The following is a 27,948-nucleotide window of genomic DNA, read 5'->3' on the forward strand; positions in this document are numbered from 1 at the left end:
TTCAGAAGTTTTAGGTCTAGAATCGGACGCAGCGGTCCGTCCTTTTTTGAGACCACGAATAGGTTCGAATAGAACCCTTTGATCCTTTGGACTTGGGGGACCGAAATGATGACTCCATCCCTTTGTAGCGCCCATATGGCCAGGAGAAAAGCTGTAGCCTTTGGTTTGGGTGCACACGACTGGAAGAAACGTGTCGGGGGGGGGGGGGGGGGGGAGAGGAAAATTCTATTTTGTATCCGGAGGACACCAGTTCCCTGACTCACTCATCATGGACGACCGAGAGCCATGCTTGACGGAACAAAAGTAGGCGACCTCCTACTTTGTTGATGTCCTCCGTATGTTGCAACAAGTCATTGACTGGAGGATCTAAGGGATCTGGATCCTTTAGACCCAGAAGATCTCGGTCTGGGTTTCCAGTTGTGGTTAGGTCTGTATGAGACCTGGGGGCCTCGGTCAGCGTGCGAACCTCGTCCTGATGCCGGGGAGAAGGATATAGATGACCAGTTGGGATTGCTGCGAAAAGGCCGGAATCGAGATTGTTGATACCGAAATGGCCAGGTAGGCTTTTGTTGGGGGAGAAATTTACTTTCCCCCCCGGTAGCATCCGAGATTATTTGGTCTAATTTTTCTCCAAATAAGCGACCAGGTTGGTAGGGTAGAGATGTCAAAGAACGCTTGGAAGCAGAATCTGCTCGCCAATCTCTGAGCCACAGGCTCTTCTGATGGAGACTGCATATGCGGCTGCATGTGCAGCGCAATTGGCCGCGTCTATTGAGGCGTTAACCACGAAGTCCCCAGCTTGGGCTATCTGGTTAGTCAAGTTCATCGCCTCTGGAGGGAGATTAGTGTCTTGGATGGTCGTGGTAAGCACCACAGCCCAAGCGACCATAGCCTTAGCCACCAAAGAAGCGGCTAAGGATGGGAAGAGAGAGGCTCCTGTGGCCTCGAAGACGGAGAGAGCCAGGTAGTCGATTTCACAATCAGAGGGGTTCTTGACTGAGGAACCATCTGACAGAGATAGGATACTTTTGGAAGCGAGATGTGATACAGCAGGGTCCACTGAGGGGGACTGGAGCCAGTCCTTGATTAGTTCCTGAGCAAAAGGGTATTTGGCCTCGATAGGCTTTTGACTTCGGGCCCCGGAGAGGGACATTAGAGCCGGGCTCTATGTGCTTGCCGTCTTGCAGGGGGGGGGGGGGGGAGATCGGGACCAAGGAGGAACCGTCGCCCCAGTAAAACTTGGCGTGCCCCAGACGTCGCAGGAGAGGGACGGGGAGGTATACTCGCCTGTTGATGGTTCGGGGGAGAGCGGACCCTATAAAAGGAATACGTCGCCCCCTTCACTCCGTTAAATAAAAATTTACAGAAAAATAAGAAAGTTGGATTCTGAAAACAGACCCAAGTGCCTCCTACAGACACTAAGCAAGAACTGGTTGAATCCTGGCCAGTGAAGGGGTGTATACTGCAGAAGAGGAGTTAATCTTTCTGTGTTAACTTAGTGTCCTCCTAGTGGCAGCAGCAGAACACCCATGGTCCTGTGTCCCCCAATGAGGCGTAGGAGAAACTTTATTAAATAACATTAAAATACAGAAACAAACATAACAAAAGTGTAATCACAGGAAAATGACAGTGGTCAACCAAGAGCAAGGAAGGCACCACAGTAAAAACAGGCATTAAAACCCAAGGCAAAAACATAGGATGTGATTTTACTCACAATTTACCTCCTATGGTATCCTGACACCTTTCTTCATCCTATATTTAGTGGTGACTACTCACCTGGGTAGTCACATGTAGGAATCTCCTCTTTACACCACTCATCACCCCTCACACATGTCTCTGTAGTATTAATATGGGTCAGATCTTCACTCTAAAACAAAAAGTCACAGATAGAAGGAAAAGTCATATCTATGATCAGCTCTAATCCTGCCATCTCCACCGTTCTCATTACACAAGTATAAAACATATAATACTGGTGGATAAACTAAGGGTACCGTCACACAGTGCAATTTTGATCGCTACGACGGCACGATCCGTGACGTCGCAGCGATCGTATGATTATCGCTCCAGCGTCGTAGACTGCGGTCACACGTTGCAATCACGGCGCTGGAGCGATGCCGAAGTCCCCGGGTAACCAGGGTAAACATCGGGTTACTAAGCGCAGGGCCGCGCTTAGTAACCCGATGTTTACCGTGGTTACCAGCGTAAAAGTAAAAAAAAACAAACCGTACATGCTCACCATCTGATGTCCGTCCGGTCCCTTGCCGTCTGCTTCCTGCTCTGACTGAGCCGCCGTACAGTGAGAGCAGAGTGCAGCGGTGACGTCACTGCTGTGATCTGCTCTCACTTTCCGGCAGGCAGACAGTCAGAGCAGGAAGCGGACGGCAAGGGACCTGACGGACATCAGATGGTGAGCATGTACGGTTTGTTTTTTTTTACTTTTATGCTGGTAACCACGGTAAACATCGGGTTACTAAGCGCGGCCCTGCGCTTAGTTACCCGATGTTTACCCTGGTTACCAGCGAACGCATCGCTGGATCGCTGTCACACACAACGATCCAGCGATGTCAGCGGGTGATCAAGCGACGAAAGAAAGTTCCAAACGATCTGCTACGACGTACGATTCTCAGCAGGATCCTTGATCGCTGCTGCGTGTCAGACACTGCGATATCGTAACGATATCGCTAGAACGTCACGAATCGTACCGTCGTAGCGATCAAAATTGCACTGTGTGACGGTACCCTAAGACTGAGCACAAGATCTTCACAGTCGTCTACACATCATAGGGGAGAACTCCTGACTTCTTCTCTCCATCTACCTGATGATCCTGAGGAACATTAGGATCTTCTTGTTTACAGTCCTGTGGAAGGCGAGGACGGGGACATCTCTCTGGTATTGTCCTCTTGCTGGATAGATCTGGAGGAAACACATACAGGGACTAAATTCATTCTGTACATACAGATAATTATAGGCTGTGTATTCAGTCCTGTCTATTACCTGGTGATGTGAGGGGCTGGGGAATCTCCATTATGACGTCCTTGTACAGATCTTTGTGTCCTTCTAAATACTCCCACTCCTCCATGGAGAAATAGACAGCGACATCCTGACACCTTATAGGAACCTGACACATACAATGATACCGTCATCCCCCCGATTCCTTCATAGCGTTACTGTACAATGTCCCAGCATTCCCAGCAGTGTCACCTCTTCAGTCAGCAGTTCATTCATCTTGTAGGTGAGTTCTAGGATCTTCTGGTCATTGATGTCCTCATGTATCAGGGGGTAAGGTGGAGGCCCCGTGATTGGGCTCAGGGGTCTTCTGCATCCTTCAGACACAGGGTCCTGACAGCGTTCACTAAAGGTCTTCTTCACTGCTGTGTAATCCTGGTTATGGAGAGACACATTAATAAATCTCACTACAGACATTTCCAGAGTCCTCACCTCTCCAGTTCTGTCTGTTATTCCCATAGATAAGAATGATGTAATGTGACGTCATCAGAATCTCTCACCTCTCCAGTAAGCCGGAAGAGGATCTCTAGGGTGAGGTGTAATATTTTCTCCGCCATCTTGTCTCTGTCCATATCCATCTTTGCTGGGTAAATCAGGAAAATTCTCTTATATGGAAGATCTTCACTGAGAGGATCCGATATTGTAGAGACCTGAATGAGAAGAAGATGAGCTGATGTAACATCATAAAAATCCTGTGTAATAATACAATTACTGGAGATAAGAAGGGAAACATATGAGGAGATGTATTATTTTACAGTATTTAGTTTTCTTCTCTCCATCTACTAATAAAACCTTTATATTTAGGCCACAGACAACGAGCAGTTTCTTCCTCGGAGTCGGCAGCTGAATACGTTTCTCGTAGACTCATCTTCCATAACGCTATTTCTCGTCTCATTTACCGACACTGGAATCGGCATTAGCAATACGGCAGGAGATATTCATTCCATCATATATTCAGGATGCCAGTGATGTACTTCGGAAATTGGCAGACATACCTCTTGAGACAGATACGTGGTTAGTAACTTTTGATGTAGTCATTATATACATCAATTCGCCATAATGATGGCATCGAAGCAGTTAGGAGTTTTCTCCATATGTCTACTAGTGACAATGACTTAATTGAATTTCTTCTTACGTTATTAGAATATGCCCTCACACATAATTTCTTTATCTTTAAGGAAATTCTTTACCTACAATTACAGGGGACTGCTATGGGGGCTGCGTTCGCGCCCTCATATGCAAATTTGTTTCTAGGCTCATGGGAATGTACCATCTTTCTAACTAATGTCATCCCTCTGATTGAGAAAGTGTGCCTATGGATGCGCTTTATTGATGACATTTTTGTCATCTGGCAGGGATCTGAGACTGATCTAACATCATTTATCCAACTTCTTAACAACAACACCCTGAATATCAAATTGACATGTAAACATAGCCAAACATGCATTGATTTTTTGATACCTAAATCTACAAGGGTGAGGATGGATTCATACACACCGATGTGTTTAGGAAAGAAACAGCAGTGAGCTCAATATTACACGCTGCTTTATCACATCCCAGACCTCTAAAGGATAGTATTCCTTATGGGCAGTTTCTGAGAACAAAGAGAATTTGCTCAATCATCTTTTCAGACACAATCTTCTGAATTGGCTCAACGATTTGCACAAAGAGGATATTCCAATCGGGTTATCCACCAGGGGCGGTCTAAAGCATGTAACAAACAGAGGACTGGACTATTGAACTCAAAAACGCGTCCACCAAATTCGACCACAGTAAGATTCATATCAACCTATAATGAAAAGTGGAAACCCATGAGACAATCTCTTTCAAAGTTCTGGCCCATTACCATGAATGATCCAATCTTGGCCAAGAGTATCCCTACAATACCAACCATTACGTACAGGAGATCTCAGAGCTTGAAAGACATGCTAGTTCATAGTCAGTATAAGGGTGTTACTATGGACAATTATTTTGATTCCAAAGGACCAAAATGGGGATTTTTTTCCCTGCAGAAAGTGCCTAGCATGTGCTAATATGGATAGGGCTAAGGAATTCACAAATGCACATGGCAATAAGGTCTTTCAAATCACTCACAATATCATATGTGGGACAGATCATGTGATATATTATGCCAGCTGTCCTTGCCCGTTGGTATATATTGGCATGACTACGAGACAACTTAGAATACGTACCAGAGAACATGTCCGTGATATATCTAATGCTCGTGATACTAAAGACTTGACATCACTTAAACCAATACCCCGCCACTTTAAGTCTGTCCATAACTGTGACCCTAGCTTATTAAAGGTAATTGGTATTGATCGGATCATCAAAGATTCAAGGGGTGGTAGTGTTAAAACCAAATTGGCTCAATTAGAGACCAAATAGATCTCTAGGATAGGCTCACTTCAACCTACTGGATTGAATGAGGTTGTGAGCTTTGCTCCTTTCCTTTTAAATATATTTTGGGATTAGATGGTGCTTTTTGAATTACTGTCCTAATAATAAAAATATATTTTTTTTTGTTTCAATATGTTTATTTAAAGTTTTCATAACAATATATAACAAAGACGACCTTCCATGTAAAAAAAAGATATAGTTATTTGTAGAGCATCATGACAAAAATGTAAAAGTAACCATATCAATAAAGGTCGATCATATAAACCAAACTAGAAAGACAGGACAAGACAGACTAGGGATAGGAACAACAAGGGGGGTAACATCACTTCGTTTTACCAATTATGGGGGAAATCCAACATGTCATGTCATCAGATGTTGATAATTAGGTGAGTGTTGATTTGTCGCAATATACTAATAATGTACAGATATAAGATGTAAGAAATTTATGGAGACAGTAGGAGGGTTCGAGTCAGGGGGGTGCTAGAGTCGAGATCGAGCCAAGGGCTCCAGATTCGAAAAAAGGCACTCAGGTCATCACACCTAGTTGCTTGGATTCTCTCGCACATTAAAATTTCATTCATTCTGTCTCTCACCATTGAAATGGACAGTGTCTGAGTTCTCCATTTAGAAGCTATATGAATTTTAGCTGCCATGCACAATGTATTCGCTAATCTCCAAAGACTCTTCGAGAATCCATGTGGCATCTTTCCCAATAGGAATACTGTGGGGTCCATTATAATTGGTTTACCAAATAATTGGATAATAATTGAATTAACTTCTTGCCATAATTTCTCAACGATCGGACATTTCCACCAAATGTGGAGCATATCCCCAGGGATATTACAACCCCTAAAGCAGTCCTTAGAGATGTGCGGACAAATGGCATGTAATTTGGTTGGTACATAATATGCCCTATGTAACACCTTAAGTGATGTTTCAGTCAGAGACGTTTGATGACTACCTCTAGACAGGGTTTCACTGCATTTATGCCACGTCTCCAAGGGCAGGACGAGCTCCAAGTCATTCTCCCATTGCAGCATATAATTTAGTTTCTCTGATGTATGAGCGGCATTCATCGTGGAATATATTAGTGAGATTATCCCATTACCCATAGGGTTTCCAGAATACCTTTGTTCAAAACCAGTGAGCCGAAAAGGGGTCCCACGTGACAGGTGCTGACTGGCAAAATGAAAAACTTGATTGATACGCATAGCCTCTCCAGTTGGGGGACTATGACATTGTATAAATTCTTGCTTAGTGAGTAAAATATTGAAGGGGGAGCAAAGGTGTTTTAGCATGGTAATCCCCTTCCCGATCCACCAGGAGAACAGTGCAGGCTCTAGCCCCGGTTGAAACATAGGATTACGAAACAATGATGTAAGGGGTGAAAATTTAGATTGAAGATTGTGCTTGAATCTCTCCTTTCTCCATATGATCAGAGAGAGAGCGGAAAAGGGAGCTATGACCTGAATGTCCGGCGGGAGTCTCACCGTGGACCACAAGAGGCCACAAAGTGAATAAGGCTGCAGGAAGTAAGATTCCAATTGCACCCACCTAGGAGTATTACTGTTAGGGGATAGTTTGGACAATTGAGCTATTTGGGCTGCTTTGAAATATGTCAAGAGACTAGGCATTGACATGCCTCCATACTTTCTGTGTAAATACATTATGTTTTGTTTGACACGGGGTCTCTTTCCATTCCATATAAATTTGGAAATAATTGACTGAATCTCTCGGAGACACTTCAAAGGGACCGCGATAGGGAGAGATCTAAATAGGTATAGGAATCTCGGCAAAGTAACCATCTTTATAGTGTGTAACCGGCCAAGCCATGAAATTTTTAAACGAGACCATTTTGCTATGTCAGTCCTAAATTTTGCAATTAAAGGGGAATAGTTCCACTTGAAAAGGGAAGATTTATGGGTCGTAAGGTTAATTCCTAAGTAGGATAGGGAATGTTCCTTTCTCGTAAAGCTGAATTGTGAAATTAAATTATCTTGATCAGCCTTAGGAGTGTTGATGAATAGGGCCTCTGACTTATCAACATTTATCCTGAGACCTGATATTTTTTCAAATGTACGCAGAAGCGAAAATAGGTTGGGTAGAGTAGAGTAGGGGTTGGACAGTGTGAGTAGAAGATCATCTGCAAAAAGGCTCAGTTTGTATTTTTCACCCATATCTGAGGGTCCTAATATGTTTGGATTTTCTCTTATGGCTGCGGCCAACGGCTCCATTGCTAAAGCAAATAATGCTGGGGACAAGGGACACCCCTGACGAGTACCTCTTTGTATATTTATAGATAACGGTTTAGTGGAAGGGAGTTTGAGGTATGCTGATGGATTGTCATATATTAGTTGAAGACAGGAAATCAGCTTTTGAGGGAAATTAAATTTATCTAACACTGAGAAAAGATACGGCCAAAGAACTGTATCAAAAGCCTTTTCTATATCTAGAGCCAGTACCATCAAAGGCTTCTGTGTACGGTTCGCTGAGTGGATAATGTTGAGATTTCTACGTATGTTGTCAGGTCCTTGTCTCATCGGGATAAAACCTACCTGATCCTTATGTATAAGCGAAGGCAGTATTTTGTTCAGTCGATCAGTGATGAGTGAAGTGAAAATTTTTAAATCAACGTTTAATAAAGAAATAGGACGGTAGTTTTTAACTAATAAGTGATCTCGTTTTGGTTTAGGAATGACAGTTACGTGAGCAAAATAAAACTCAGGGGGCATTTGGGAGCCAGAAAGAAGGGCATTGCAGAAATTTTTAATGTGGGGCATTAGGAGATCTCCAAATTTTTTGTAATAAAGGGCTGACAGGCCATCAGGACCCGGAGCCTTGCCCGACTTTAATTTTTTGATTATCATAGTAATTTCCTCAGGAAGGATTTCCGACTGAAGTTGCTGTATGGCAGGTTCAGAAATTTTTGGAAGGGAAACACCTTGTAAAAAAGAGTTCAGAGATTTCAAGGGAATGTTTTGAGGGGAGGAGTACAATTTTTGATAGTACTCATAAAAGACTTTGTAAATACCCTCTGGATGGGCTGATATACGTCCAGAGCCATCCCTTATGGAGGGTATAGAGTTTAAGTACTCTCTTGCGCGTAGTTGGCGTGCTAACATTCTGGAAGGTTTGTTTGCCTGCTTGTAAAAGGAGGCTCTGGTCCAGGCGAGGGCTTTCTCCGTTTTAACAGTGAGCAATGAGGTCAGCTGTTTTTTGACATCTGAGATTTGTTTTATTAGATAGCGAGACGTTGATAGCTGATTAGCCTGTTCGAGCTTGAACAGCTTGGTTTCCAATCTATTTTGGAGGGCTGACCTGTTTTTTTTCCTGGTGGAAGCTATCTTGATTATAGAGCCAGTTATGAATTTTTTATGAGCCATCCAGATGTTACCAGGTGAGGAGTCATTAGTTACATTAGTTTGAAAGAAAAGTTTAAGATCTTCTTTAAGTTGAGAAGATATAGTGGGGTCTGTAAGCAGGGATTCATTTAAGCGCCACTTAAAAAGGCCAGACGTGGTAATATCAAATTTAAAGACCGACAGAACAAAATCATGATCCGACCAAGCTGATGGGACATGTCGTGAGTACAAAGCTGATACTAGAGTATTTGCAGTCGTTAACTGTAAGTCAATGCGCGAGTACGATTTGTGTACTGGTGAGTAAAATGTGAAGCCCCTTGCCTGCCCGTTAATCTCCCGCCAGACATCCACCAATCTATTCTCCCTCATCAAGTGCAAGATTTGTTTCCTATCTCTCTTGGAAACATCAGACCTCTGTACTGCACTACTGTCCTGAGTTGGATCAAGGACCATGTTGAAATCCCCACTCCAAATCAGGTGGTGGTATGAGACTTGAGAGAGCTTTGATAATATTAATTTAAAAACCCGGATCTGGGTGTTTGCAGGGAGATAACTATTGATAATACAGATTGTTTTTCCCTGTAGAGTTCCCTGTAGTATTAAAAACCTCCCTTCAGGGTCTGAGTATGATTCAGTCAAATGGAAGGGAAAGGAATTTTTTAGTAATATAGCAACACCTCTGGTTTTTCTGTCCCAAGAGGCAAGGAAGTAGCGGGAATAGCTCGAGTCAAAAAATTTAGGAGAAGATGAAGAGGAGAAATGGGTTTCTTGTAAACACAAGATATCTGGCTTGTGTTTATGATAATCTATGAACGCTCTCCTCCGTTTAATGGGTGAATTAAGACCCTTTACATTGTGTGAAATAACCCTACACATTAGTAAAGATACAAGTAATGCTTACAGACTCAGACACTCGACCAGTCCTGCCAAATCTCCACCGTTGGAAACTGCGAAGTGAACAATGTGTGGTAAATCTGCTAGAAAACAAAGGGAGAGAAACAAAACAAGGGAAAACATACACATATAACATTAATAGAACAATAATGTGAGTTCTAGCCTCACAAAAGATGGAGATCCGGAATACCATATTAAAAGTAGACCGAGAATCGCCAAAATAGGGCAACATGTAGTAAACCCGAGGCCTTACCCGTTATGATTACTAGCCCAGTCAAAAGGGGGGGAGAGGGGGGTAGGGGGGAGGGAAGGGGAGGGGAGAAGAAGGGAGGTAGGAAAGGGGGGGAGAGAGGGAGAGGATGGGAGAACTGGTAGAAAAATAATAAACACGTTAAATAGGAAAAGTAAATTGGTATGGGCATATGCAGAAAAGTTCGAAATCAGGAAAATATAGATCAGTCTAATGATCATTAACAGATAACTGAAGATAACTCAATGCAGTCAACCGATGGGGTCTATGTAAAGCCACATCTCAAAATTTAAATCCAGAGAATCCAGGAAACAGTCAAGTAATTCGTGAACGTTGGCTTCTGGTCGCAGGAACCTGCTGCCATTCTTTAGCTGGTCTGGGTCTTCTTTGCGGAAGTGGAGGCATAACATCAGGAAGCGGAATTCCAGCTTGTTCTAGAACCTTTTTGCCTTCATCCAGTGTACGACAAATATACTGCTCATTCTTATGTGTAAAAGATAAAGAGAATGGGAATCCCCAGCGATATTTCACTTGTACTGACTGTAGTGCCATGGTGATTGGTTTAAGGGCTCTCCTACGAAACAGCGTGGCAGGTGCTATGTCCGCAAACAGTTTCACAGAATCTGGAAGTCCAGGAAGTGTAGATAGAGATCTTGCAGCATTAAGAATTAAATCTCTAGATTCCTCATATTGCATTTTGAGGACCACGTCTCTGGGAATGTCTGTGGAACGTGTTCTGCCTAGAGCCCTGTGGATTCTTGTGATATGTAATGAGGATGGATCTGCCTGCGGCAGGAGTGCAATAAATAGAGCAGTGACTGTCTCTTTTAATGTCACATAGGATTCTGGTAAGCCACGCACTCTAATATTACCTCTTCTGGACCTATTCTCTAGGTCTTCACTGCGCAGCTCTAAGTCCATGATGCGGTCAGCATGGAGTGTGAGGGTCTCTTGATCTTCACTAAGGGCCTCTGCTGTGGCCTCCATTTTCTCCTCTAAGCATGCTGTGCGCTGGGAGATATCTTGTAGCTGGGCGGTGACTGCAGTCATGGCTGTAGAAAGTTCTGTGCGGAAGGTCTCCCGGAGGGATTTGGTGAGTGCAGCAGTTGAAATAACAGCGTCCCCTCCATTATTCAGATCCTCATCATCTGCCCCTTCACTGAGCTGCAGCGCCGGGATGTGAGAGAGAGTGGGGACAGGTGCGGCGGCCATTTTACCCGCACCGCCGCCCGCCAAGAGTTCTGATATCGGGCGGCCAGCCGGCTGTCCTGCGCCAGCTTTTCTGGGCATTGCGGACCTCGGCGCTCTCGGAGGCGAGGGGAAGCAGACCGCCGTGAAAAAGTCCCGATTCCGGTATCTAAACGGGGGGGAATCAAGCCTCGGGATGCGGAGCTCAGCCGAGCACTTCCTGCTCCATCAGAGTCCGCGCATGCGCCCATAAAAATATATTTTTAAGTATATTTTTTTTATTTTTCTTTTGATAAAAAATGTTTCCTCATTGGATTTATTTCTTTGCATTATTTTTATATTCTATGTATTAATTGTATGTTTTTTCTTTTTAGTCTTACTTTAGTTTTACAGCTTTGATGAATATTGACCGGTTGCTGTATACTTCACTCAAGTTGCTGCACTTTGCCACCCCATCTTCACCCTTGATCAAGCAAAAGAATTATAGTTATGATTCATGATTATATTGGCATATTTAGTACTTTTTATTGAATATCATGTTGGTTGTAATTTTTGTTTTGTATGCACTTAGCACCTTTTATGTCCATTGCATGCTATTGTATACTTGGGTATATTAATTGGTATTTCTTTTGGCACTGTTTCAACAGCATAATAATAATTTTTTCACTCATGTTGTTGCACATTGCTACCTTATCTCTTCATCCCTGACCAAGTAAAAGAATACCATTTATGATTATATTTATGATTATATTATAACATATAGTATATATTTATATTTCTTTTTATTTCATGTTGTTAGTATTTTTATTGTTTTGCATGCATATAGCACTTTTTATGTTCACTGTATGTTTTTGCATATTTGGGTACACTAATTGGTATTCCTTATTGGCACTGTTGCATCAACATAATAATAATAACTTTATTCTGCATAAGTATTTCTTCCTCTTTGTTTAAACAGCCTCCCCTTTATCTGTACACACTCCTGTTTTCCCCATTATATAACTATTCATCGGGTTCACACTGCGCACCTTATATCAACATCTTTTCCGGTCTTTTTCTTCTGCAGTGGAGTGCACTTGCGTCTGTCGTCCTGACTGGGTTGCCGTGGTAACGCGTCCTTGTGCGTCATCCTCTCCCGCCCTTTTCCTGACACGTCGGAGTTGGGCGGCAGCTGATGACGTTGGACGCCGGACCCGCCGCTTCCAGTTGTGTGCTTGATGGATGCCAGCGCCATATCACCACTACATTTAAATAGCTAGCACCACGTTCTGTCCATCACCACGACCCCCAGGAAGAAGCTACGTGCTAAACGCGCGTCGGGGTTTCCGGCCTCCTATTAGTCCATATCAACGCAGGTAATAATATGGTATCACTACTGTCTTGATCTGTACCTGGCATTTATCAATGGCTTTTTTATACCTACCTCTACCTTGTAATTTTGCACTTGCATTTCACTAGCAAACCATTTTATCTTGCTATTTGATTATGAGGCACTAGCCCCTTATTGAAAACCCTTTTTTGGATTTTTCCTTTTGACCCCTTTGCTGATATAGTTCTTGGATCACGCACTTGCACTTTAATAGTTGATTAGCTTTGATCCTATAGGTAGTTAATTGACAATCCAGTGCCTGCTGTTTCATTTAATTGTTATACATATTATTGGCATGGTGGCCATTTGAATATTGTATTTTCTACTTGGATTATGTTATGGAATATATGGAGTTCACTCTGCCCTGTTTTTGAGTCCCTTACATATACTAATTATGATTTGTTGAATTTTAATTCAGTGTGAATAACATATTTGATATTTTAATTTTTTGGTCTTGTATTTCCCTTTTCCTTTGTATCTATTAATTTTGGAAATATACCACCTGATGTATTTTGGTCTACAATTTTGGGGTATTTGAGGATCCGATATTGTAGAGACCTGAATGAGAAGAAGATGAGCCGATGTAACATCATAAAATCCTGTGTAATAATACAATTACTGGAGATAATAAGGGAAACATATGAGGATATTTATTATTTTACAGTATTTAGTTTCCTTCTTTACATCTACTAATAAAACCTATATATTTAGGCCACAGACAACAAGCAGTTTCTCCCTCGGAGTCGGCAGCTGAATACGTTCCTCATAGACTCATCTTCCATAACGCTAATTCTCGCATCATTTCCCGACACTGGAATCGGCATTAGCAATACTGCAGGAGATATTCATTACACGGGACAGGAGAAATAACGACTTCATGATGAGGACGACATCTTCATCTCCTACTGCGGCTCTAGAAACATATTTGTCCAGAGTCGGTCACTGACTCCATCCCCACCGGCCTCTATATGAAGGTTTCCCGTCTTCCCCGCACTGGAATCTTCTATCACGTTAGATCTCAGCTCTGAGTCACACACAGACGTTTGAGGCTTTTAAAAAAGCTTTTTTTATAAGAACAACAAGACAGGAGTTATTTGATGCCAATATCTCCATGTAAGCTTCCATATATTACATGAACAACACCAAAAAAAGGGTGAAAATATTCCAAAAATAACTATAGTGAAGTGTTGAGGCACCAAATAGAAAGTTTTTACCCAGTATATGGACACATTGAACCTATGTTACAACCTCCAGTATACTAAATCTTCAGGGTAGTGTATATACGTGAGACTATTTATAATTAAGACAACGGAATGAAGAAAATCAGCACTCACCCATTTTAGAAAATACTTCAGTCCTTTTTAATTTTCATTTGGTTCAGGACAATGACAAAAAGTGCAACACTGTTAGCAGCATGGCGGCAGGTTCAGTGTTTTTTTTTTAAACAAAAAGACCTGACGGACAATGAACGTTTCAGACTTAATTTGCGCTTCTACTAGTCCATGTTTCACTGGTCTATGAACATGGACCAGTAGAAGAACTGAAGTATCTTCTAAAAGGTGTAAGTGCTGACTTTCTCCATTCCGTTATCTTGAATACAAAAATAATATTGAGGACGGTGGTACTGTGGGAACATTATACTGTGTCTGGGGGCCAAAAAAGGGGCCCCGTACTATGAGAGTAATACATGTTTCCTTGGTTCCCATCTTTCATAGTTGGGTCGCTTGTATCTAGCAGTTGAAAAGAAACAAAACCATTGTGATTCTTATAAGGAGGCAACACAAACCCCCTAAATATAACATCTTATAACAACCCCACAATCTGTGACTCTTCAGGGTAAATCGCTCTCTCACCATTGGATTAGAGCTGATACTATGAAGCTAAAGGGACTAAACAGACTTTCTGTCACCTCCATAAAGGGGCACTTTTCTGTGTTTGTCAGAACTGTCCGAGGATTATTAGAGGTGACAGTTTCCCCCAATTAGAAGGGGCACCTGTGGATATTGGGGTCTTTACCTGTTTTTTTAATAAATAGTATCCTATTCACAAGCTCCACATATTAAACGTGTAAAGCACCACTTGCACAAACATCCCCAATAAAAATGGCCCATTCGTCAAGACGGTATTCACCAGAGGAGGCATACGCTTTCCTTGCCTCCAAGACGGATTCAGCCAGTGAGGAAGATCCCACATTCCTGTAGTCCTCCTCCTCATCTAGTTAGGAATGAACCCCAACAAGGCACACTAGGACCCAGGCAACCCCTCCAACAATCGATCCTATATAGATTGCATCTCCCGAAAATTATCAGCCCGTCATTCCGGATTTGATCAGCAGCTAAGGAATCCAGTTTGACACACTGGCCTCACTGAAATTGAATTCTTTAAATTCTTTTTCAGTGAGGAAATAATAAATCTTATGGTGGCCCAGACCAACTTGTATGCCCATCTATTTTTCACCCAAAATCCCACGTCATCATACATCAGATGGACCCCTGTAGATGCAGCACAGATGATGACATTTTTGGGGAATTGTGCTGCATATGGGCATAATCCGAAAACCAGAGCTTCGGCAATACTGGAGTACTGACATTCTCTACAGTACCAATATTCTGTATGGCCATAACAAGTACACAATTTGAAGAGATCCAAAAATGATTGCATTATAGTGATAATGCGCAGTGTACTCCCTGAGATGATCCGAACTTTGATAATCTATATAACATTAGCAGGGCCGTATTTAGGGTTTCTGCTGCCCTAGGCACTTTTAGTGCTGCCCCCCCCCCCCCCTGTGGTGAGTATGACACTATCGGCAGTGACTTTGGCAAGAATCGCTGATGTGAAAGTCGCCTTTTGCAGCAGATCCGGCAGTTTTTCTGCATGTGCCGCGTAACGGATCACTTACGGCAACACTGCGTTTGGCCTCATTCATTCCCTATGGGATTTGCGGCACTTATGATCTGGCAAATGCAGTACCATACCTCCCAACTTTTGAAGAAGGGAAGGAGACAGAAAGTGTGCGGCGCGCGTAGCGCGGCGCGGCAAATTTTAGGCCACGCCTCTGACCACACCCATTTCACAACTAGTCACACCCATATCCATGTCCCAACCACAGCCATTTAGCACTGCTGATCACACTGTTTTATATACAATAATTATAAACGAAAAAATATGGCCACAGTGCTCCATACTGTATAACGGCCACACATGATGCTCCATACTGTATAACGGCCACACATGATGCTCCATACTGTATAACGGCCACACATGATGCTCCATATTGTACAATGGCCACACATGATGCTCAATACTGTATAATGGCCACACAGTTCTCCATGATACTGTATAATGACCCCCCCTCCTGTATGCATGGCTCATATTCCCCCCCTGTATGCATGGCTCACACTCCCCCCCTGTATGCATGGCTCATATTCAACCCCCCCGTATACATGGCTCATATACACCCCCCCTGTATGCATGGCTCATATACACCCCCCCCCCTGTATGCATGGCTCATATTCACCCCCCCTGTATGCATGGCTCATATTCACCCCCCCCTGTATGCATGGCTCATATTCACCCCCCGTATACATGGCTCATATTCACCCCCCTCGTATACATTGCTCATATTCACCCCCCTCGTATACATTGCTCATATTCACCCCCCCGTATACATTGCTCATATACACCCCCCCGTATACATGGCTCATATACACCCCCCCTGTATGCATGGCTCATATTCACCCCCCCCCTGTATGCATGGCTCATATTCACCCCCCCTGTATGCATGGCTCATATACACCCCCCCTGTATGCATGGCTCATATTCACCCCCCCCCTGTATGCATGGCTCATATTCACCCCCCCCTATATGCATGGCTCATATTCACCCCCCCCCCTGTATGCATGGCTCATATTCACCCCCCCCTGTGTGCGTGGCTCATCTCCCCCTCCCTCCCTGTATGCATGGTGGCATTGGTGGCTCTGGCTCGTCATCTCCCATCCCCCATCCGTGGCTCATCGGCAGCCTTCCCCGCCGCTCCCCATCAATCTTGTGGCTGCCGCCTGCCGGGCTCCCCGATCCTCCTCCTTCATCCTCCCCGGCTCCCCCCGTCCCTGCCTGTCATCATACTCACCTGGCTGTGTCACCTCACACCGCGCGCAGAAGAACGGGATCCTCCACCTCTGTGCTGTGTCCCGGCGCAGCACCCTCGTCGTCCTGTATGAGCGGTCAGGTGGTACCGCTGATTAAGGTCATGACCTTAATCAGCGGTACCATGTGACCGCTCACACAGCGAGGGTGCAGTCACTGAGAGCAGACCAAGCGTCGCTGGAGCAGGTGAGGCGAGTATGCATCAATCATAGTGTGTATGGGCAAGGAGGCAGCGGCGGGGGGGGCGGAGGTGGCGGCGAGGGGGGAGGGGCTTAAGCCTTAAGGTGACCCCGGCCGGACCGGACTTTGCACAAAAAAAAAAAAAAAAAGAGCACACACACCTGCTCAGGTGCCGCCCCCCCCGCATGGCCCCGCCCTAGGCATGTGCCCTTAAGTGCCTAGTGGCAAATACGGCCCTGAACATTAGGCTATTTGTTGAACACTTCAGTAGAAAATTTGCTGAGGCGTACAACCTCCAAAGGGACATCACTATAAATGAATCTCTGGTTCATTTCAAAGAGAGGCTAAAATTTCAACAATACCTGCCCAGTAAAAGGGCCAGGTATGGAATTAAACTGTATAAGGCCTCTTTCACACTAGCGTTGTGCACTGCACGTCGCTATGCGTCGTTCTGTAGAAAAAACGCATCCTGCAAAAGTGCTTGCAGAATGCGTTTTTTCTTCATTGACGTGAATTAGCGACGCAGTGCCACACGTTGCAACCGTCGTGCGACGGTTGCGTCTTACCGTCGGCACAAAAAAAGTTACATGTAACGTTCTTTTGTGCGTTGTGTGCAGCAATTCCGACCGCGCATGCGCGGCCAGAACTCCGCTCCCCTCCTCCCCGGAGCTCAGAATGGGGCAGCGGATGTGTGGAAAAACAGCATCCGCTGCCCCCGTTGTGCGGCGCTTCCACACTATGCGTCGGTGCGCTGCAACATCGCATAGCGACGTGCAGTGCACGACGCTAGTGTGAAAGTAGCCTAAATTGTACGAGAGTACCTTAGGGTAAACACACAGATTTAGGGTCTACAAGGGAAAAGACACCCAGATTACCTGGGGGTGAGTGGGAAAATTGTGTGGGAATTGATGCACCCACTGCTGGATAAGGGTTATCACCTCTACATTGATAACTTTCACAGCATCCCCCTCTTCAAGACCCTCTCTGCGAGAGGTAAAGTTGCCTGCGGCGCCATGCGAAAAAATCAGAGAGACCTGATTAAGCCACTAAATGGGCAAACGCAGAGAAAAGGCGAAAGCCGAGCCCAATGCAGCAACATGCTGGTGGTCAATTATAAGGACAAAAGGGATGTCCTTATCTTCACCACCGTACGCCGTGACAACAGCTCCCTTGTCACTGTTCGTGGTACCACAACACAAGTCCCAAAGCCAGATTGTAACTTGGAATACAATCGGTACATGGGTGGTGCAGAACTCTCAGATCAGATCCCCAAACCCTACAGTGCCATGAGAAAAGCCAAAGTATTGTACAAAAATTGGCTGTGCACATTGTATAGATGACGTGATGCAGTCGGACAGTCACAGTAACGCCAGTAGCCCACATGGCTACGGTATTACCATCTATGGCAGGCAATGCCCGCATGTTTATTGGCTGGGACCTCGAGCATGGCGCTCCATCACCTGCGATACTCACTCCAGTAACAAGCTTGTCCGAGCTCCCGATGCCTGATCGAGTAGTGTAGAGCAACTCACTCATCACTAGTATTTACATTATTGTGCTGGAACAGAACCAGGAGAGAAATAATTGCATTTTGTGAGAACTTCTTTGGGCTTCTGTCCTCTCATCGTGCAGTTTTCTGAATGGATCTAATGTGGGCTTGGGAACCAGCTAAGCCGCATTCTGTCCACAGCTGTTATGCAATAGTGTAGCTAACGGGGGGGGCAGGGGGTTGATCACCCTGGGCCCCGTGCTCTGAGGGGGCCCACCAGGAGCCACACTACTGTAACTGTATCGGCATGCACAGCATGCCCATACAGTTACATTCTGCGGCAGTGCATGGACAATCAATCTCCCAGCTCTGCCGCCCGGCCGCTATGGGGCCCTTGAGCAGGCGGAGGGCACGATGCCAGCAGTGGGCCCCCCATGCCCGTCATCGCAAGTTCAACTGTATCGGCTAGATGCCGATACAGCTAACCGCATTGATGAGAGGAGCGTTATGCTCCCTGTCATGGTTCTCAATGGCAAGAGAACGTAGTAAAGCATACAAAAGGACTAGCTCTTGGAAGATGGGAACTCGAGCTGACCGTGAGCTAAACCTACCGCACAACTAACAGTGGCCGGGTAGCGTGCCTACGTTTTATCCCTAGACGCCCAGCGCCAGCCGGAGAACTGACTGACCCTAGCAGAGGAAAATAAAGACCTGGCTTACCTCTAGAGAAATTTTCCCCAAAAGGCAGACAGTAGCCCCCACATATATTGGCGGTGATTTTAGAGGAAATTGACATACGAAGTATGAAGATAGGTTTAGCAAATTGAGGTCCGCTTACTAGATAGTAGGAAGACAGAAAAGGGAACTTCACGGTCAGCTGAAAACCCTTTCAAAGTACCATCCTGAAATTACTTTAAGACTCTAATATCAACTCATGACACCAGAGTGGCAATTTCAGCTCACAAGAGCTTCCAGCCTCAGAATATTCAATCACAGAGAACTGGAACAAAAATGCAAAACAAACTTAGGATAACAAGTCCAACTTAGCTGATAGTAGTCTAGGAGCAGGAACATGCAACAGAAAGGCTTCTGGTAACATTGTTGGCCGGCATAGAAATGACTGAGGAGCAAGGCTAAATAGACAACTCCCACATCCTGATGGAAACAGGTGAACAGAGGAGATGAAGCACATAAGTGCAGTACCACCAGAAACCACCGGGGGAGCCCAGAAACCAAATTCACAACAGCTCCCTCTCCCAATATCCCCCTCTCAGAGTCTGATATCACTAACGCCGACACTGACAGGGGGTCAAAATGACATCACTACCTGGCGCCCGCTGTCCGGAGATGTGCGGGTGCTCCGAGCAGCGGAGGAACCAGGAAAAAAGGGGAGTATTGGTATAATTTTTTAATGGGGCTGAATTATGCTATAAAGGCTGCCTATGGGGGTTCATTATATTAAGAGCTGCATTATACTATAGAGCAGGGGTCCCCAACCTGTAGCTCGGGAGCCACATGTGGCTCGCGGTCCCATGAATAGTGGCTCGCGACTGTCTGCCAGCTTGATGCATTAGCTCCAGGTCTAGCAAACAGGTGTGAAGAGTACATCTAAAAATGGTGAATTTTTGAGTAGCCCTGCACAGAAGAGCAGATCTTGATTCACATATACTGGTCTTAGGGGTTTAGAGGTGTTTTAGGTATGGAGGATATTACCTGTTAGAGGAGGTTCTTGAAGCTGGATGCGACAGTGTGTTGTCAGTCCTTGATGGGAGAATACTGAATTGGGGCATTGTGATAACCCCTGGATCTCAGTGTACTGCTTTGGAATTATTTCTGTCGAAAAGCTTGGGTTAGCATTGAACCAGTAATGGGGGCTTTGCTTGACACTACATTGAGGGGGACAGGAGCACGATGTTGCTCGCGACCCGCTGTCAGAGCTAAATGAAGCTCGCGACCCTCTCAGTACTGAATGTGGCTCTCTAGGTCAAAAAGGTTGGGGACCACTGCTATAGAGGCTGCCTATGGGGATGCATCATATTAAGGGCTGCAATATACTATAGAGGCTGCCTATGGGGGATGTGGCGTTGTGCCTACTGTTTGTGTTGGGGAACACTCGCTTGGCGGCAGGGAACACTCGCTTGGCAGCAGATTAACATAGTCAGGCAGTTTTTTCACACAAAACAGTCCACACGGTTTATTGAAATGTCATAAACCGCTCCATAAGCCAGGTTGCATATCACCGGCTTATACATAGTCCATTACTTCATCACACATGGCTTTACAAAGCATTCACTAGTCAAGCCTGTCTCTCTCCAGTCACGGGGTGACCGTGCAGTTCAGTAACTGTCCTTTGTCAGTGCACATAGTTCTTTCCCCATACTCGGGGTTACCTCTCAGGAGCTCCGCTCCACAAGCTGACTCCTTGTCAGTCCTGGCTTCCCCAACACAGAAGCCGTCCCAGACTCTGCAGGTACATGGTCTCACCAGGTGCTTCCAGGAAGTCTCCACTCACAGGAGCTTCCAACACCGACCATCCAGGTCCACGGTCTCTACACGTGCTCTTCAGGAAGTCTCCACTCACCGGAGCTTCCAACACAGACCTGACCTCTTTCAGGACCTACAACACAGACCACTCAGGTCCATACACTCTGACAATGTGACCAGACCTCAGTCACATTATATGGTTGTAACTAGTGTTGAGCGATACCGTCCGATACTTGAAAGTATCGGTATCGGAAAGTATCGGCCGATACCGGCAAAGTATCGGATCTAATCCGATACCGATACCCGATACCAATACAAGTCAATGGGACTCAAGTATTGGAAGGTATCCCTGATGGTTCCCAGGGTCTGAAGGAGAGGAAACTCTCCTTCAGGCCCTGGGAACCATATTAATGTGTAAAATAAAGAATTAAAATAAAAAATATTGATATACTCACCTCTCCGACGCAGCCAGGACATCACCGCTGGTAACCGGCAGCCTGCTTTGTTTAAAATGAGCGCGTTCAGTACCTTCCATGACGTCACGGCTTCTGATTGGTCGCGTGCCGCTCATGTGACCGCCACGCGACCAATCAGAAGCCGTGACGTCATCCCTCAGGTCCTAAATTCCTAGAAGGGAATTTAGGACCTGAGAATGACGTCACGGCTTGTGATTGGTCGCGTGGCGGTCACATGAGCGGCACGCGACCAATCAGAAGCCGTGACGTCATGGAAGGTACTGAACGCGCTCATTTTAAACAAAGCAGGCTGCCGGTTACCAGCGGTGATGTCCAGGCTGCGTCGGAGAGGTGAGTATATCAATATTTTTTATTTTAATTCTTTATTTTACACATTAATATGGTCCCGATACCGATTCCCGATACAACAAAAGTATCGGATCTCGGTATCGGAATTCCGATACGGCAAGTATCGGCCGATACCCGATACTTGCGGTATCGGAATGCTCAACATTAGTTGTAACCACCCCCATGGATGGGTTGTGCATGTGTGGTTAGTCAATTCCCACCCAGCTCTTTGACTAACCCTATAAGCCCCCCTTATAAGTAAACACAACAAACATTTGTGAAACTATAAGTCCCAGCATAACCGTATCATTTTGGGCTTACAGCGCAGAGAAACATACCGGCCATTTACAATAATGCCAGTCCCTAATTCACCATCAGAATTTTGCCTCCAAGTGCATCCTGAAGCGCACACACAGTGCCCATTAGCTGTAACAGGGGTCACTGCGTCACAGGGTGCATTATATTAAAGGTTGCATTATACTATACAGGCTGCCTATGGGGGTGCATTATGTTAAAGGCTGAATTATTATATAGAGGCTGCCTATGGGGGTGCATTATATTAGGGGCTGTATTATGCTATAGAGTCTACCTATGGGGTTGCATTATATTAGGGGCTGAATTATGCTAGATGCTGCCTATGGGGGTGCATTATATTAGGGGCTGAATTATACTATAGAGCATAGGTCCCCAACTCTTCTGACCTTGAGAGCCACATTCATCTCAGAGAGGGTCGCAAGCCACATCCAGTCTTGAGAAGGTCGCGACCCACATTCAGCTCCCACCCCCTCACAATAGTGGCAACCAAAGCCCCCATTACAGGCAAAATGGTAACCAAAGCTTTTCAACAAAAATCAATCACCCCAAAACAGTTTACAAAGATCCAGTGGTTCCTACAATACCCCACATTCAGTATTCTCCTATAAAGCACTCCCAAGACACTGTCACATCCAGCTTTAAACACCTCCTCTTACAGGTGGTGTCATCTCGTCTCCAGCATACCATACTTAAATCATCTCAAAGACCAGTATATGTGCATCCAGATCGGCTCTTCTGTGCAGGGCTGCTCACAAAATTCACCATTTTCAGATGTGCTCTTCATACCTGTTTGCTAGAACTGGAGCTAATGCACCAAGCTGAAAGACAGCCGCGAGCCACAATTCATGGGACCGTGAGCCATATGTGGCTCCCGAGCTACAGGTTGGGGACACCTGCTATAGAGGCTGCCTATGGGGGTGCATTATATTAGGGGCTGCTTTATGCTATAGAGGCTGACTATGGGGGTGCATTATATTAATGGCTGCATTATGCTAGAGGCTGCCTATGGGGGTGCATTATATTAAAGGTTACATTATGTTATAGAGGCTGCCTATGGGGGTGCATTACATTAAGGGCTGCATTATACTATAGAGGCTGCCTATGGGGGTGCATTATATTAGGGGCTGAATTATACTACAGAGGCTGCTTATGGGGTGCACTATATTAGGGGCTAAATTATGCTATAGAGGCTGCCTATGGGGGGCTGCATTATACTATATAGAGGCTGCCTATGGGGGTGCTTTATATTAAAGGCTGCATTATACTCTAGAGGCTGCCTATGGGGGTGCATTTTATTAAGGGCTGCATTATGCTATAAAGGCTGCCTATGCGGGTGTATTATATTAAGGGCTGCATCTATATATATAATTGTCTAAGGGTTTTTCCGTCTGTCTGTCTGTCTGTCTGTCTGTCTGTCTGTCTGTCTGTCTGTCTGTCTGTCTGTCCTGGAAATCACTCCATATAAGGTATGGTCTACAAACAGGATACCTTATATGGAGTGGTCGGCGGTTTGTAGACCATACCTTATATGGAGTGGTCGGCGGTTTGTAGACCATACCTTATATGGAGTGGTCGGCGGTTTGTAGACCATACCTTATATGGAGTGGTTGGCGGTTTGTAGACCATACCTTATATGGAGTGGTCGACGGTTTGTCGGGCGGCCTCGACCAATCAGAGATGGGCACAGCATGGCGACGATGATGTCATAATGGTTGCCATGGCGACGATGATGTCATAAAGGTTGCCTCGACCAATCAGCGACGGGCACAGTCTGCCGCGAATCACATACTACGGGGACATGCATATTCTAGAATACCCGATGCATTAGAATCGGGCCACAGTCTAGTTATACTATAAAGGCTGCCTATGCGGTGTATTATATTAAGGGCTGCATTATACTATAGAGGCTGCCTATAGGGGTGCATTATATTAGAGGCTGAATTATGCTATAGAGGCTGCCTAAGGGGTGCATTATATTAAGGGCTGCATTATACTATAGAGGCTGCCTATGGGGGTGCTTTATATTGGGGGCTGAATTATGCTATAGAGGCTGCCTACAGGAGTGCATTATATTAGGGGCTGAATTATACTATAGAGGCTGCATATGGAGGTGCATTATAATAAGGGCTGAATTATGCTATACAGGCTGTCTATGGGGGCTGAATTATGATATAGAGGCTGCCTATGGGGGTGCATTATATTAGGGGCTGATTTATACTATAGAGGCTGCATATAGGGGTGCATTATGCTATAGAGGCTGCCTATGGGGGCTGCATTATATTAGGGGCAGAATTATAATATAGATAAAGGCTTCCTATGGGGGTGCATTATACTAGGGGCTGTATAATGCTATAGAGGCTGCTTATCGGGGTGCACTATAACAAGGGCTGCCTTGTACTATAGAGGCTGCCTATGCGGGTGTATTATATTAAGGGCTGCATTATGCTATAGAGTCTACCTATGGGGGTGCATTATATTAGGGGCTGAATTATGCTATAGAGGCTGTCTATGGGAGGTGCTTTATATTAAAGGCTGCATTATGCTATAGAGGCTGCCTATGGGGTGCATTATATTAGGGGATGAATTATGCTATAGAGGTTGCCTATGGGGTGCTGTATATTAGGGGCTGAATTATGCTATAGAGGCTGCCTATGGGAGTGCATTAGGGGCTGCATTATGCTATAGAGGCTGCCAATGGGGGTGCATTATATTAGGGGGTGCAAAATGGTATAGAGGTTGCCTGTTGTGAATTCTGCTCTTGGGCTCCCTCCGGTGGTTATAAGTGGTAATGTTGTGAGTTCTGATCTTGGGCTCCCTCCGGTGGTTATAAGTGGTACTGCTGCTCCTTTGGATTTCAGGAGTCATCGGCTGCTTCCACTTATTACCAATTCTGACTGGGCTATTTAGTCTGGCTCATCCTTTACTTAGTGCCAGTTGTCCATTGTTACTTGTTGGATTCACATCTTTGCTTGGATTCTCCTGCTATTCTGTCCAAGTCATCAAAGATAAGTCCTGGCTTGTTTTTTGCTGTCCACATGCTGTGGACTTTATAGCTCATTGCATTTCTATGTTTTTTTCTTGTCCAGCTTTGTCAGTGTGGATTTATTCAGTCAAGCTGGAAGCTCTGGGAAGCAGATTTACCCTCCATACCTTTAGTTAGGTGTGGAGATTTTGTATTATCTGTGGTGGATATTTTCTAGTATTTTAATGCTGACCGCACAGTACTCTGTCCTGTCCTTTCTATCTAGCTAGATTGGCCTCCTTTGCTAAATCCTGGTTTCATGCTATGTATGTTATTTCCCTCTCCTCTCACAGTCAATATTTGTGGGGGGCTGTCTATCCTTTGGGGATTTTCTCTGAGGCAAGATAGCTTTCCTGTTTCTATCTTTAGGGGTATCTAGTTCTCCGGCTGTGTCGAGGTGTCTAGGCCATGTTAGGTACATCCCATGGCTACTTCTAGTTGTTGTGTTAAGTTCAGGGTCTGCGGTCAGTATAAGTACCACCTCCTCCAGAGCTCGTCTCATGCTGCTCCTAAGCCACCAGATCATAACAGTTGCCTATGGGGGTGCATTATATTTGGGGCTGCAATATGTTATAGAGGCGGCCTATGGGGGTGCATTATATTAAGGGGAACCTGTCACCAGGTTTGGGCGATAAGAGATATGGCCATCACCTTTCAGGGCTTATCTACAGCATTCTATAATGCTGTGTAGCCCCCAACCCGACCTGTAAGAGAAGAAAAATAACTTTTATTATACTCACCTATGGGGCAGTCTGGTCCGATGGGTGTTGCTCTTCTTGGCCCAGCGCCTCCCATCTTCTTATGATCACCGTCCTCCTGCTTGCTTCATGTGGATGATGCATCACTGCTTCATCCACACAGGCTCCCCGACATTGCGCTCCTGCGCAGGCGTACTTATCTGCCCTATTGAGGGCAGAGCAAAGTACTGCAGTGCGCAGATGCCGGGGCTCTATGACCTGCGACATCCCTCAGACTGGGCTACCCTACAGGTGATTATAATAAAAGGTCTTTTTCTTCTCTTACAGGTCGGGTTGAGGGCAGATATACAGTATTATAGAATGCTGTCAGCCCTGAAAGGTGATGGCCGTAACTTATATAGGTCAAAACTGGTGACAGGTTCCCTTTAAGGACTGCATTATACTATAGAGTCTGCTTATGGGGAGTGTATTATACTATATAGAGTCTGCCTACTGGGAGTGCATTATACTATATTGAGGACTATATTGAGGATTGTCTGGTGCATTATACTATGTGGAGGCTATCTAGGGGGCCATCATACAGTGTGGAGATACACGGTTGGAGCTATCAAACCATTTGGGGGATACTAAGGGGTCAGTATATATACTGTGAGGGGGCATTATACTGTGCATAGGGGAGCTGTACAGGGGGGGGGGGGGGGGGGTTCCAGGACATTATAAAGTGTAAAGTGGGCACTTATTGTTATAGGGGAACTCAGGTTACTGTGACTGTCAAAGGGACACACAGGGGGAATTATTACTTTCTAGGGGGAAAAATGTGGGTGCTGTTTTCTAGGGCACTTGCACCTGGCGTTACTATATTCTAGAGGGGTGCTTTAGAATTTAAAAGGCACAGAGAACCACACAGCAGGTGCAGTAATAGGGACACATACGGCAGCAGCGGCTCAGTATTGGGGTATCAGGTGCAGTAATAGGGACACATACGGCAGCAGCGGCTCAGTATTGGGATATCGGGGCAGTAATAGGGACACATACGGCAGCAGCGGCTCAGTATTGGGGTATCAGGGGCAGTAATAGGGACACATACGGCTGCAGCGGCTCAGTATTGGGGTATCAGATGCAGTAATAGGGAAACATATGGCAGCAGCGGCTCAGTATTGGGGTATCAGGTGCAGTAATAGGGACACATACGGCAGCAGCAGCTCAGTATTGGGTATCAGGGGCAGTAATAGGGACACATACGGCAGCAGCGGCTCAGTATTGGGGTATCAGCAGGATGAGGAGTTTGTGCAGGTTGGGAATAGATGGTGATGGGGCTGGAATATGAGAAGTGAAAGATGTCTTTGTTGTATTCTCTGCAGGCGAGTCCTGGCTGGAAGAAGTTGTCATGTCGGTCTGGGCCAGATGGAAAAGACGGGAAAAGTGAACGATTCCATCAAAAAGAACGTCAGCGGTAAGTCATTATCTGTAACTGTGCGGTGATCTCTTATATGTTCTGTAGGGCTGATATCTACCACTGACCATATGGCGGTAATATCCATGTTGGTCGTTATATAGAGATTATCTTCAGTAACAGCGCGCTCATCTGCTGAGGTTCTCCTCCAGTATTAGGCCGGGATCACACACACACACGCGAGATATGGCCGAGTCTCGCATAGTAATCCCCGGCCCTGCCGCCTGTACTCCGGAGCGGAGCGTGCGGCCGCATAGCAATACATGGAGCCGCTCCGGAGTGCAGGAGGCAGGGCCGGGGATTACTGTGCGAGACTCGGCCGTATCTCACATGTGTGTGATCCCGGCCTTAGGGTGCGTCACCGAGTTGTAATCAAGGTTACCTGGTTAGGGGCCACTCCGAAGCTTCGCCCTTCCTGAACCAAAACCCTAGCTACGCCTATGTAACATAGTTATTAAGGTTGAAGGAAGACTTTAAGTCCATCCAGTTCAACCCATAGCCTAACCTAACAGGCCCTAACATGGTGATCCAGGGGAAGGCAAAAAAACAAACAAACATGTGGCAAAGAGAAAGCTCCACATCACTGCTCACACCACACAGAGACCCCAAAAGAGTCTCAGTGCTGAAGGGGTTAATGTCCCCCCCCCCCCAAAGTAATGGGGAATCTCCAGCACCTACCTCCACCTGCAGAGCCGCACTCCACATATATGGCTGCTCTGTGCGCACAGGACCTGTGATGAGGTCACAGGAGGGGAGGAGTCAGGGGTCACATGATCAGGGGCCTCAGTGTATGCAGGACTGTGCTGTGCTGATGAGTATTCAGCTCGTCTGCTGGTGCTGCTCCTTTATGAACAGGTAACGTTGCTAAAAGTAGACAACAATTCCC

The 27,948-nt window shown here is 45.5% G+C and overlaps 1 protein-coding gene across 1 annotated transcript; it reads right to left on the reverse strand.

The window, feature by feature from the left end:
* Nucleotides 1-664: 664 nt before the first annotated feature.
* LOC143790555 (uncharacterized) lies at nt 665-27,821 on the reverse strand. The gene is made up of 7 exons (XM_077279128.1): nt 27,741-27,821; nt 3,507-3,656; nt 3,202-3,381; nt 2,995-3,118; nt 2,816-2,913; nt 1,777-1,867; nt 665-1,008 (listed from the first exon to the last, which is right to left on the reverse strand). The coding sequence occupies exons 1-7, from the start codon at nt 27,765-27,767 to the stop codon at nt 665-667; spliced, it is 1,014 nt and encodes a 337-aa protein (XP_077135243.1). The 5' UTR covers nt 27,768-27,821.
* Between the last annotated feature and the right edge of the window lie 127 nt (nt 27,822-27,948).

The sequence above is a fragment of the Ranitomeya variabilis genome, unplaced genomic scaffold (assembly GCF_051348905.1).
Source record: "Ranitomeya variabilis isolate aRanVar5 unplaced genomic scaffold, aRanVar5.hap1 Scaffold_398, whole genome shotgun sequence".
Taxonomy (NCBI): domain Eukaryota; kingdom Metazoa; phylum Chordata; class Amphibia; order Anura; family Dendrobatidae; genus Ranitomeya; species Ranitomeya variabilis.

What these genes read in the sequence shown, in the direction of transcription:
- LOC143790555 (XM_077279128.1), bottom strand. Translation starts at nt 27,767, where the DNA reads ATGTGGAGTGCGGCTCTGCAGGTGGAG. An exon ending in TCTTCCGGCTTACTGGAGAG is followed by an intron (nt 3,382 to 3,506) that starts GTGAGAGATTCT and finishes CTCCATAACCAG; the next exon opens with GATTACACAGCAGTGAAGAA. An exon ending in TCCTACATGTGACTACCCAG is followed by an intron (nt 1,009 to 1,776) that starts GTGAGTAGTCAC and finishes TATCTCTGTCAG; the next exon opens with ATGGTTCCTCAGTCAAGAAC.